The 14,367-nt window shown below is 38.6% G+C and overlaps 1 protein-coding gene across 1 annotated transcript in view; it reads right to left on the reverse strand.

The window, feature by feature from the left end:
* Positions 1–14,367, reverse strand: part of COL9A1 (collagen type IX alpha 1 chain) — a 184,884-nt gene that overhangs the window by 35,971 nt on the left and 134,546 nt on the right. The window contains exons 29-30 of the mRNA XM_040349913.1: positions 12,509–12,562; positions 11,889–11,960 (exon numbers count right to left, since the gene is read on the reverse strand). Coding sequence (XP_040205847.1) covers positions 11,889–11,960; positions 12,509–12,562 — 126 coding nt within the window. The remainder of the gene's footprint in view (positions 1–11,888; positions 11,961–12,508; positions 12,563–14,367) is intronic.

Below are 14,367 nucleotides of genomic sequence, written 5' to 3' on the forward strand. Positions count from 1 at the left end.
AGTGTAGCAGCTTGAGTGAGTACTTCTATGGTGTTGATGTACTAAAAGCAAATCCACTTTTCAGTACAAGTGCACTTGTAAGTGCAGTTGCTTTAGATCTGAGGAGAAGATCTGAAATTAGGGGAAGCTCTGCTGATTTTATCATCCAATCATGCGCAAGCAAATACGCTGTTTTTTATTGTCCTTGCATGTCCCCCTCAGATCTACAGTGACTGCACTTCCAAGTGCACTTTCAAGTGAACCTACAGTGCACTTGTAGTGCAAAGTGGATTTGCTTTTCGTAAATAACCCCCTATGTATATCTCCTTGACCCGCCTTAGCTTCCATTTTTTTTTAACAGTTACTCTTTCAGCAAATTATTTCTCAGTTCCAATCTACCAGCCACTACAGCTATATGCTGTTCATTCATCCTGTCCCATGTTATATTTTGTACATTCTCATAGGTATCATTTTATTCATGCCTACTTTTTCTTGTTTCCTGCCCCCCTCCCCAATATTGAAAGCTACCCTTTCCCATAACTTATCCAGATTGTCACAACATCACCTTTACGATGGAAGGCTGTACTGTACATAACATTTCTAGTTTAGTAGTGCTGCTTACCAGGTTAGAACCTGCACTGTATGATAATGACTCCTGACTGACAGTTGTTGCAGTCACAAGTAGGCATTCCCTTCTCATCCACACTGATACAGTGAACAGCACTGCTTGGGTAGGAAAATTCTATACAACTTTCCCGCACACATGCAAGAGATAGGGCGTGTAGCAGAAGACAGGGGAAAGGAAAACATTATGGGGTTGATTTACTAAAGCAAACAGACTGGGATTTTGCTATTTGTAAGGGAATTTTTCATTTAGCGTGGTAAATAAGGTAAAGCTCTTCTGATTTCCACCATTCTATTATTTGCAAGTAAAAACACCTTTTTTTTATTTATTTCACTTGCATGTGATTGTACGTATATTCTTTGCAAGGTGAAGCTAAAGGAAAATCCCCTTACAAAATAAACATTTCCTTGCAAAGTAAACAGCTATTTTCCTTTAGTAAATCAACTCCTTTGAGCTTACATTCAGGTGGGTGCATCTTCCGGATCTAGAAATAATTTATTATTAATGAGAATTGCAAGATATCTAATATTGATGGGGGGTGGCATAGATATTGATTTGTTTTCTTCTCTTTCGTGATCCTCAGACCAAAATCAATTATAGATTTAAAAAACCCATTTATAAATAATGCATTTAAATAACCCAAATGGTTTGCCACAAGACCTTGCTCTTACAAAGAACTATACAAATAATATGCAGAATCTAATCTTATGAAATAACACACAATATAATATTAACTGCTTTTATGGTTTTCTACTTGTGATCATGATTTTACTTTACTACTAACCTAACAATTCTGGTACATGTGCTGTACAGATGTTTTTGCACCACCAAGGGATAGAAATTACACTATGTTTGGGCTTTACCTTTGTAAGTATGCGTAACTAAAATGCATTCAGTAAGACTAAACCTTCAGCAAACGTAATCAAAACAAAAAGTAAATAAATAAAAAGAAGACACATGGCGCACAGAGCACTAAGTTATGCCATTCATTGAATTGTACATACAGAAGTGAATGCTCAGACTGTCTGTAATTGATCAAAGGATCACACAGATTATTAAGGAAATGAAAGATGGATGTAAAGTATAACATAAGCAATTCACTGTGAAATATAACACAGGTAAACTAATGCAGTGAAAAAAAAGTATGTGATCTGTAAAGGGTTCAGCAATCAGTATTTGTAAAATTAAATAATATATGCCCACTCTGCTCTAACAAATTTCTATTTTAGATTACAGAACAGCTAAAACCCTTATTGAATCACACAACGATACATCAAAAATAATATTCATATTTACAGATGTGGTGAGTGTTCATTTTTCTCACATAAAATAAAGCATATTTATTTTATTTTAGATTTGTTTCACATTTAGAGAATATACTTCACATAAGGAAGTATACAATTATCTACAATATTTGCATTTGCATACAGCATTTGCAATATTATTATTTTTATTACTCCTAGCATATATGTACCACAGTATTGCATAAGGCTGGTTTGCACGCTTTTTAAAAAAAGGCTATACATCTTTCAAGTAAGCTGTGTCATGGACTGAAGTTGAAGATATTTAAAAAAATAAAAATCCTTTACAACAACAAACATGTCTATACTTCCCTGAATAGAATGTCACAGAGCTGCCCGATCCTCCTCCTTCTGGGGTTCACACTGGCGCTCTTGGCTCCTCCTCTTTTGCTGGTGCCCCTAATAGGAAACCAATTGTCATGGGGCACTTGTGGGGGCTCGCTCCCAAGACTCGCTGCTGTGTCCATCAACACAGACAGCGATACTCTGCCAACCCTCCCGTTCCGTCACCATTGGAGTTGGTTGACAAGAGCATGGTTGAGAGGTTTACCGTTGCTAACAATCTGTAGTACTTGGGTAAGCCAAAGGATAGCTTTGGCCAATATTACCTAAAAATTCATTTTGGATTTTTATGAATTTTTAACGTTGGGCTCTTGGATTGTTTGGCACTCTTTCTGGTGCAACTGTATGTAAACTACTCAACTTGAGTAATGAGTATTTTTCAGGGATCTCCTTTTTTGGGTGGTCAGTTGGCTCCACTAGGGCTTTCACTACTATTAATAGGCATGTGCATGGGGTGTGCCTGGGCACACCTTAATCGCCAAGGATGCCAATCATGCAGTGTCTGTAAAAAGCCAGAGGCTACAGTTGCTCCAAATCTCTGCTGCATTTTGGACAATGGGAATGCACTGTACCTGCCCCCTTCCTCAGCATGTCTTTTTTTGACCTTACAACAGAAGGTGTCGGCAGCTGGAGTGGGCAGGAGAGGGAGGAGTAAACACAGCCTGCAGTGTGGGACAGACTTCAGTCTACCAGGAGAAGGTAAGCTGGGCTGAGCACAATTTAGTCAGTACACACGCACGCATGCATGTGTGCTTGAGCTTAGGGGTGCATCCTAATGCAATAGGCTGCACACACCTATGCTACTATTGGTAGAGTATTCATATCCTGCGCTTCACCCCCACCCATTGGACTGTTTATGACAAATCAGTGGGTAGCTCTTATATTTAAAAGCACATTCTTATATTCACCATGGGTGAATTTGATGGCTTTGCATAACTGTAAAAAAAAATTGCAGCAATAATTTACTGCAAGTAAAAAGCATTGCTGCCATTAACTGCCATTAACTGCATTTAAATTGTATTAAAAACAAGCCGGCTAGTTGCAAATTATTTAAAAAATAAAACACCAGATTTGCCATGGAGGTTAGACCTAATTTTACATTAAAGAGCTTCTCAATTAGCTTCTTAGCAGGGTATACCCAGAATCCATATCTTACTAGCGTTTACCTAATTTTACCTTTGGCATCTCTAGAAACAAAAATAACCTGTTGAGTTGTGATTGTTGTAATTGCTGTACCAAATCAACTGCTAATGTGAAAAATTATTTCATGCAGAGTGTGCTAAAAGTGTAAATTTTGCATATTTTTTTTAAATTATTGTAATGAAATGCTCTTCATGTCCTCTAATACAGCCACCACATCTGAATACGTGTAAGCTGCAATAAAGAGGAGCTTCAGGCTCCTTTAGAAAAAAATAGAAGTCAGCAGCTACAAATACTGTAGCTGCTAACTTGTAATAATAGGGCACTTACCTATTCAGGCATCCAGCGGTGTCTTCACCTGAACCAATAGCCGCCATCTTGACTAAGGGAAACTGGCAGCGAAGCCTTGTGGATTCACTGCTGATTTCCTACTATGCATGCGCAAAGCATGCTGCGCTTTATGAATGGGCTTCTGAGACCTGTGAAATGTCCCAGAAGGCTTTGGGAAGGAGGCAAACTTCCGCCTAAGTTTGCAGCGAACTAAGTCAGAAGTGGGAGCGGTTACCTATCCAAACTATGTACCCTCTCCTTCCCCCAACAGGTGCCAAATGTGACAGCGGAGGCGTGGAGGAGGCAAACAAGCGGAGCTTCTCCTTTTTGGGTGGAGCTCCACTTTAAAAAGTATTTTAAGCAAAGTACATTTTCAGAAAGTGTGGAAAAATACCTGTTGTTTCTATTGGAAGCCTTATAACTTCCTATAGACTGAACTGAAATCTTGAACAATCATCTTTCACAGCTATCTTCTGTAAACTATAAAGCAAAATCCCTCTATGTAATTGAGATTAGTGGGGGTGGTATTTTATCCAAAACAGGAGAGCAGACTTAGGTGACAACACCACTCTTCCATAGATTAAGTGTGGGGAGTAAGTGTTGTCATAAATGAACAGGCGTGTGCTACTGTCAAGATCACCGGGGTCAAATACAAATAAAGAAAGCCTAAAAATTGGAACCTAATGCAGCCATCATATCTAAGGACTGGAAAACTGTCACATATTGAAATTCTGAGTTTAGATACACTTTAAGCTCTCTACAACAAATTCCACAATTAAAAACTGACTTGTGGTGTGTTTTTGTTTTAATCCATAGTAGGTGCATGCTATTCCATATGCTAGTCCAAGGTTGTAGCACATTGATTGGAACCCAAAATAGGATCCCACTAATGATTTATTGACTCCCAAGTCCTGAAAACGAACTAAGCATTTAAAATGAACAAGTATCTAAAGTGGAGTTCGATGGAATTAAGTTGTTCTGTGATAAAAAATATCAATATAGCCATGTAGCAGAGGGGTGACCATGACAGGTTCACCCTTCTGCTTCCCACCAGTGTAAATGACCTTGCTAAATTGGTGGTCAGTGTAAATCTTCCCATTACATTGATGGCCAGGGTAAAATCGCACATTAAATTGGTGGGCATCGTAAAGACCCTTACGAGTAAATGCCTGGTGAGAGTAAAACCTCCATTGCATTGGTGGTCATTGTTAATGCCCCTGTTACATTGGTGGTCATTGTAGAATCCTCCATTATTTTTTTCGTCAGCGTAGAATCTATTACATTTGTGGTCAGTGTGAAATGACCCCTCACATTGGCAGTCAGCATACAATTCCCCTATACATTGATGGTAAGTGTAAATTTCCCATTACATTGGTGGCCAGTGTAGCAACTCCATTATGGTGGTGGTCAGTGTAGAATCTCCAGCAAAGCAAATGTTTGTTTGTTTATTTATTTGCACATCATTGGATGTTCAAAGTGAACATAAATTTGTTTTTCACATTAAATAAATATCCACAATTTATTGTGTGATGATTCTCAACTCCTTTAGTGAATCACTCCAATGTGTGAGCTATTAAAATTACATTTAAATAAAATATTTTTTTTTAACTGAATGGCAATGCAGTTCTCTTATTTTGAAAAATAAAGGATTTTAAAGGTAATTTTACAGTTCCAAGACGTGTGCACTCCATTTGTGGCCTTATGTTTTAAATGATCATGGACACTAATGAAAAAATAAGCTCATGTATTTGTACAGCTATACTAAAATCTCAAATGCACTCTTTTGTTTCTCCCAACTTAATTCTCATTGAATCAATAAAACAACAATGCTCACATTCATGTGAGTTAAACTATTTACCACTAGGATGCCATTAAGTTCAAATATCATCTTCATCATACAAAATTATTAACCCCTTCCCGACCGCCGCATGTACATATACGTCGGCAGAATGGCACGTACAGGCACATTGGCGTACCTGTACGTCCCTGCCTAGACGTGGGTCGGGGGTCCAATCGGGACCCCCCGCGACTTGCGGCGGTCGGGTCCCCTCGGGGAGCGATCCGGGACGACAGCGCGGCTATTTGTTTTTAGCCGCTCCGTCGCGATCGCTCCCCGGAGCTGAAGAACGGGGAGAGCCATGTGTAAACACGGCTTCCCCGTGCTTCACTATGGCGCTGCATCGATCGAGTGATCCCTTATGTAGGGAGACTCGATCGATGACGTCATTCCTACAGCCACACCCCCCTACAGTTGTAAACACACACACAGTGTACACCAAATCCTACAGCGCCACCTGTGGTTAACTCCCAAACTGCAACTGTCATTTTCACAATAAAGAATGCAATTTAAATGCATTTTTTGCTGTGAAAATGACAATGGTCCCAAAAATGTGTCAAAATTGTCCGAAGTGTCCGCCATAATGTCGCACTCACGAAAAAAATCGCTGATCGCCGCCATTAGTAGTAAAAAAAAAATTTTTTATAAAAATGCAATAAAACTATCCCCTATTTTGTAAACGCTATAAATTTTGCGCAAACCAATCGATAAACGCTTATTGCGATTTTTTTTACCAAAAATAGGTACAAGAATACGTATCGCCCTAAACTGAGGGAAAAAAAATGTATATATGTTTTTGGGGGATATTTATTATAGCAAAAAGTAAAAAATATTGCATTTTTTTCAAAATTGTCGTATTTTTGTTTATAGCGCAAAAAATAAAAACCGCCGAGGTGATCAAATACCACCAAAAGAAAGCTCTATTTGTGGGGAAAAAAGGACGCCAATTTTGTTTGGGAGCCACGTCGCACGACCGCACAATTGTCTGTTAAAGCGACGCAGTCCCAAACTGTAAAAACACCTTGGGTCTTTAGGCAGCAATATGGTCCGGGGCTTAAGTGGTTAATTAAGATTCAGATTCAGAATGGGATCCTGCATTTTCTTTATGTACTTCATAGCTAGAAGAAACAGTATTGTTATGCTCACTGTTATCATTAGCTCTGCATAATTTGCCAATGTTCCAGGTCTATCTCAAATATGCATTTGTAGCCAAAAAGTGCTGCTTCTCATTTTCTTAATTACAAGTCCTCACTGTTACCTGCTGTCTAGCCAGCAGGAATAAGCTCATTTGTTATAAAGTCAAATGTCAGTATTGTACTGCAATGGTGTCATGGTTTCATAGGGGAAAAAAAGATTACATTTACAGTTCGCATCTACCACACCGGCTACTGCTTACAGGTTCACCCTTCTGCTTCCCACCAGTGTAAATGACCTTGCTAAATTGGTGGTCAGTGTAAATCTTCCCATTACATTGATGGCCAGGGTAAAATCGCACATTAAATTGGTGGGCATCGTAAAGACCCTTACGAGTAAATGCCTGGTGAGAGTAAAACCTCCATTGCATTGGTGGTCATTGTTAATGCCCCTGTTACATTGGTGGTCATTGTAGAATCCTCCATTATTTTTTTCGTCAGCGTAGAATCTATTACATTTGTGGTCAGTGTGAAATGACCCCTCACATTGGCAGTCAGCATACAATTCCCCTATACATTGATGGTAAGTGTAAATTTCCCATTACATTGGTGGCCAGTGTAGCAACTCCATTATGGTGGTGGTCAGTGTAGAATCTCCAGCAAAGCAAATGTTTGTTTGTTTATTTATTTGCACATCATTGGATGTTCAAAGTGAACATAAATTTGTTTTTCACATTAAATAAATATCCACAATTTATTGTGTGATGATTCTCAACTCCTTTAGTGAATCACTCCAATGTGTGAGCTATTAAAATTACATTTAAATAAAATATTTTTTTTTAACTGAATGGCAATGCAGTTCTCTTATTTTGAAAAATAAAGGATTTTAAAGGTAATTTTACAGTTCCAAGACGTGTGCACTCCATTTGTGGCCTTATGTTTTAAATGATCATGGACACTAATGAAAAAATAAGCTCATGTATTTGTACAGCTATACTAAAATCTCAAATGCACTCTTTTGTTTCTCCCAACTTAATTCTCATTGAATCAATAAAACAACAATGCTCACATTCATGTGAGTTAAACTATTTACCACTAGGATGCCATTAAGTTCAAATATCATCTTCATCATACAAAATTATTAACCCCTTCCCGACCGCCGCATGTACATATACGTCGGCAGAATGGCACGTACAGGCACATTGGCGTACCTGTACGTCCCTGCCTAGACGTGGGTCGGGGGTCCAATCGGGACCCCCCGCGACTTGCGGCGGTCGGGTCCCCTCGGGGAGCGATCCGGGACGACAGCGCGGCTATTTGTTTTTAGCCGCTCCGTCGCGATCGCTCCCCGGAGCTGAAGAACGGGGAGAGCCATGTGTAAACACGGCTTCCCCGTGCTTCACTATGGCGCTGCATCGATCGAGTGATCCCTTATGTAGGGAGACTCGATCGATGACGTCATTCCTACAGCCACACCCCCCTACAGTTGTAAACACACACACAGTGTACACCAAATCCTACAGCGCCACCTGTGGTTAACTCCCAAACTGCAACTGTCATTTTCACAATAAAGAATGCAATTTAAATGCATTTTTTGCTGTGAAAATGACAATGGTCCCAAAAATGTGTCAAAATTGTCCGAAGTGTCCGCCATAATGTCGCACTCACGAAAAAAATCGCTGATCGCCGCCATTAGTAGTAAAAAAAAAATTTTTTATAAAAATGCAATAAAACTATCCCCTATTTTGTAAACGCTATAAATTTTGCGCAAACCAATCGATAAACGCTTATTGCGATTTTTTTTACCAAAAATAGGTACAAGAATACGTATCGCCCTAAACTGAGGGAAAAAAAATGTATATATGTTTTTGGGGGATATTTATTATAGCAAAAAGTAAAAAATATTGCATTTTTTTCAAAATTGTCGTATTTTTGTTTATAGCGCAAAAAATAAAAACCGCCGAGGTGATCAAATACCACCAAAAGAAAGCTCTATTTGTGGGGAAAAAAGGACGCCAATTTTGTTTGGGAGCCACGTCGCACGACCGCACAATTGTCTGTTAAAGCGACGCAGTCCCAAACTGTAAAAACACCTTGGGTCTTTAGGCAGCAATATGGTCCGGGGCTTAAGTGGTTAATTAAGATTCAGATTCAGAATGGGATCCTGCATTTTCTTTATGTACTTCATAGCTAGAAGAAACAGTATTGTTATGCTCACTGTTATCATTAGCTCTGCATAATTTGCCAATGTTCCAGGTCTATCTCAAATATGCATTTGTAGCCAAAAAGTGCTGCTTCTCATTTTCTTAATTACAAGTCCTCACTGTTACCTGCTGTCTAGCCAGCAGGAATAAGCTCATTTGTTATAAAGTCAAATGTCAGTATTGTACTGCAATGGTGTCATGGTTTCATAGGGGAAAAAAAGATTACATTTACAGTTCGCATCTACCACACCGGCTACTGCTTACAGGTTCACCCTTCTGCTTCCCACCAGTGTAAATGACCTTGCTAAATTGGTGGTCAGTGTAAATCTTCCCATTACATTGATGGCCAGGGTAAAATCGCACATTAAATTGGTGGGCATCGTAAAGACCCTTACGAGTAAATGCCTGGTGAGAGTAAAACCTCCATTGCATTGGTGGTCATTGTTAATGCCCCTGTTACATTGGTGGTCATTGTAGAATCCTCCATTATTTTTTTCGTCAGCGTAGAATCTATTACATTTGTGGTCAGTGTGAAATGACCCCTCACATTGGCAGTCAGCATACAATTCCCCTATACATTGATGGTAAGTGTAAATTTCCCATTACATTGGTGGCCAGTGTAGCAACTCCATTATGGTGGTGGTCAGTGTAGAATCTCCAGCAAAGCAAATGTTTGTTTGTTTATTTATTTGCACATCATTGGATGTTCAAAGTGAACATAAATTTGTTTTTCACATTAAATAAATATCCACAATTTATTGTGTGATGATTCTCAACTCCTTTAGTGAATCACTCCAATGTGTGAGCTATTAAAATTACATTTAAATAAAATATTTTTTTTTAACTGAATGGCAATGCAGTTCTCTTATTTTGAAAAATAAAGGATTTTAAAGGTAATTTTACAGTTCCAAGACGTGTGCACTCCATTTGTGGCCTTATGTTTTAAATGATCATGGACACTAATGAAAAAATAAGCTCATGTATTTGTACAGCTATACTAAAATCTCAAATGCACTCTTTTGTTTCTCCCAACTTAATTCTCATTGAATCAATAAAACAACAATGCTCACATTCATGTGAGTTAAACTATTTACCACTAGGATGCCATTAAGTTCAAATATCATCTTCATCATACAAAATTATTAACCCCTTCCCGACCGCCGCATGTACATATACGTCGGCAGAATGGCACGTACAGGCACATTGGCGTACCTGTACGTCCCTGCCTAGACGTGGGTCGGGGGTCCAATCGGGACCCCCCGCGACTTGCGGCGGTCGGGTCCCCTCGGGGAGCGATCCGGGACGACAGCGCGGCTATTTGTTTTTAGCCGCTCCGTCGCGATCGCTCCCCGGAGCTGAAGAACGGGGAGAGCCATGTGTAAACACGGCTTCCCCGTGCTTCACTATGGCGCTGCATCGATCGAGTGATCCCTTATGTAGGGAGACTCGATCGATGACGTCATTCCTACAGCCACACCCCCCTACAGTTGTAAACACACACACAGTGTACACCAAATCCTACAGCGCCACCTGTGGTTAACTCCCAAACTGCAACTGTCATTTTCACAATAAAGAATGCAATTTAAATGCATTTTTTGCTGTGAAAATGACAATGGTCCCAAAAATGTGTCAAAATTGTCCGAAGTGTCCGCCATAATGTCGCACTCACGAAAAAAATCGCTGATCGCCGCCATTAGTAGTAAAAAAAAAATTTTTTATAAAAATGCAATAAAACTATCCCCTATTTTGTAAACGCTATAAATTTTGCGCAAACCAATCGATAAACGCTTATTGCGATTTTTTTTACCAAAAATAGGTACAAGAATACGTATCGCCCTAAACTGAGGGAAAAAAAATGTATATATGTTTTTGGGGGATATTTATTATAGCAAAAAGTAAAAAATATTGCATTTTTTTCAAAATTGTCGTATTTTTGTTTATAGCGCAAAAAATAAAAACCGCCGAGGTGATCAAATACCACCAAAAGAAAGCTCTATTTGTGGGGAAAAAAGGACGCCAATTTTGTTTGGGAGCCACGTCGCACGACCGCACAATTGTCTGTTAAAGCGACGCAGTCCCAAACTGTAAAAACACCTTGGGTCTTTAGGCAGCAATATGGTCCGGGGCTTAAGTGGTTAATTAAGATTCAGATTCAGAATGGGATCCTGCATTTTCTTTATGTACTTCATAGCTAGAAGAAACAGTATTGTTATGCTCACTGTTATCATTAGCTCTGCATAATTTGCCAATGTTCCAGGTCTATCTCAAATATGCATTTGTAGCCAAAAAGTGCTGCTTCTCATTTTCTTAATTACAAGTCCTCACTGTTACCTGCTGTCTAGCCAGCAGGAATAAGCTCATTTGTTATAAAGTCAAATGTCAGTATTGTACTGCAATGGTGTCATGGTTTCATAGGGGAAAAAAAGATTACATTTACAGTTCGCATCTACCACACCGGCTACTGCTTACTATTAAAAGAAATAAAGATGACTCCTGTCAAAACATTTTGTTTTTGTTAGTTACCTGTAGGCTCAGCCTCCCTTTAACGTTTCATGTCATGGGCACCGCTGGTAAGCTCTCATGAACGGAATTTTTAAGTCAGGTCATCTGGTATGGCCATTGTGGTATGTGAAATCAATGAATTCATTCATTTCACACATTTCAAACATATTTAGATATGTATATAGAATAATTTTACTGCAGAAGAAGAGAGACTATTTAAAATTTAAAGGAAGCCAGTGGGAAGTTATCTCCAGATTATTTAATGAGATATATAAGACATCAGGTGATTAATTGTGCATGGGTTCTTACTCAACATGGGAATATTAGTTTTGGGTGGGCTGACCCTTTAAATACACAGTTATTAGTTGACACGTTGAGTCAATATATATCCATGTATGTGGATAATGTGCTGACTGAAGCTTTATTTTGCAGTCGTGTCTTTGGACCATTTAAGCTTTCGTGTTTATCAATGTGTATGTATTGTGTAAGACTCACCCTGTCACCTTTATGTCCTGGAAGACCAGGGGGTCCTGGCAAGCCTAAGAATCCAGGATCTCCTCTGGAACCCTTAAAAAGCAATCACATATTAGAATTCAGCAAACAGAATATACAATTTGAGGGCATAGATTGTGGTATTATAGATCAGATTTAAATTGAATTGTAAATTAAATTACTTTAAATAAAGCAAGTCAAAAATAAAGCAGACTGAAATATTCATTCTGTGTTTCCCTTGTGAGATAAACCCCAACTTCCCCCCTTCCCAACCCATGATTTACATTCCTTCCAACAGTGCATTCTTTCACAAAGGACTGTGTATATTCCCTTCTGTTGCTGCTGTGCTGTGTAAATAGTGGTTAGTCTACAGTGAATGAGGCTATTCATAGCTGTGTTCATTAGATCCAGCCATAGAACATCTTTTGCATTTCTGTCCATAGCTACATTTGCTTCCTGAAAAAAGATTCTTAGAGTTTCTCTATAAAATTTGTATATAATATCATTGTTGGTATACAAGAGTGTGTGCAAGTGCATAATAGATCACAGTAAGATAATAGAATATTATATAGTATAGTGTAGATTCTTGATCAAGTAGGTAGGCATTTAAAAGTGCAACTTACTTGTTTTCCAGGTGGTCCAGGTGGTCCTATGGGACCTGCCTCTCCTCTGTCGCCCTTAAAAAGAAAAATGTGATATACTATTGAATGCAACACTTTAGCATTTACATAAAATTATTTATTTTGACACTGAAATTATTTGAATAGCGTGTCAACTATATTGCACCAAATAATTTCCAATACAATCTACCATAGAAAACCTAAAGCATTTTCTAGCACTATGTATTCCAATAAAATGAACATTTAGTCATTTCAATACAATGTCCTTTACATTAGCCCGTAATTAATTAGACAGTTCTTATGCTTTGTATGGCCTGAACAGTACTTATGCATTAATGAACATTTGGTGCTGCACTGGATCATTTAAGTCAATTTAACTGTATTTTAATGACAGTCTCAGACTTATTAAATAAGGCCCAGTGCATATACAATGTAATACTGACATAAAAGCACACACACAGTTTGGACTTGATGGACTTGTGTCTTTTTTCAACCTCATCAACTATGTAAATATATATTTTGTTAAAAGTGAAAATCAGAATCAATATTTTACTAATCTCACTGCTGCAAATCACTTTCTTCATTCCACACAAAAATGTTGTGCATCTTTTCAATTCAATATATGTTTATCCTTAAATGTGTAAATCACAGAGATATCTGAAGGACATAAAAATACATCCTGAGAAAATAACTACATTTTTTTTCTATAACCTTCATAAACTTCCTGTTCATATTACTTAAAGTGGAGGTCCGCCCACCGCTGCAAAAATTAAAAGCCAGCAGCTACACATACTGTAGCTGCTGGCTTTTAATATTAAGACACTTACCTGTCCTGGAGTCCAGCGATGTCGGCACCGCAGCAGATGTTTCCATTGTGGGTAAGGGAATCTGGCAGTGTAGCGTTACGGTTTCACGCCGGAAACCCTACTGCGTATTCACGAGGGTCCGTTCCTGTCTCCTACTGGCCCAGGGGTAGGGGAAGAAGGAGGGAGCCGAGCAGTGACGTCAACGGCCACAGCTCCAGGAAGTGGGGACAGGATACCTGTCAAAGACAGGTATCCACTCCACCCTCCCCCCGAAAGGTGACAAATGTGGCACCGAAGGGGGGGAGGAGAAAAAATGAGCGGAAGTTCCACTTTTGGGTGGAACTCCGCTTTAACCTAGGAACAGGAAGAGCATATATTTACTCAATTGAACTGTGCTCATGCTGTAATTATAGCAGGAGGTGGAGCTATTGTTTAAGGTTTATTTAATGCATGCTGTTTGATAGTGGTTAGAATGGTTTGTCATTTAAAATATATAGGATAGATATACTCTATAGGATAGCTTGTTATGGTGAAACTAGGAGCAAGCTTGGGATGATCGGGGATTTAAATTTTGAAAAAAAACTAAAAAATGTCACGTTGTTTCTTAAGCATAAGCAGTACAATAGTTGTCGTTGTTAGATTTACTTAATGTTGCACAATCATTTTTCTTTATTTGCTTTAATGCTTCTCATGTGAGTTGTCTGTTTACATATATTTGTCATTGCTACAGACATGGCAGCAGAACTCCATGGGGTGTGTTTTTATTAAAAACTTCAATCTCAATCTATTTTTAATGTTTTTTTACATTCAAAATTACAATGGCTGTGTAGTGGCATTACTTTTTGAATGTATTGGAAGGCTACTAGTTTACTGTTTTTCATATCAGAGCAAATTATTTGTGATTTCAATAGTAGGAGAAATGATCAATATCAGCTGTGCATGTCACAAATTATTCTGAAATGAAATGCTGCAGTGAAGCAGGTTCAAATTACCAACTACTGAAATCCATTAAGACCTTGTTTATTTATTTATCTAATCCAAATAATAAAGGGCTGT

This window comes from Rana temporaria, chromosome 4 (assembly GCF_905171775.1).
Source record: "Rana temporaria chromosome 4, aRanTem1.1, whole genome shotgun sequence".
In the NCBI taxonomy this organism is placed as follows: Eukaryota; Metazoa; Chordata; class Amphibia; order Anura; family Ranidae; genus Rana; species Rana temporaria.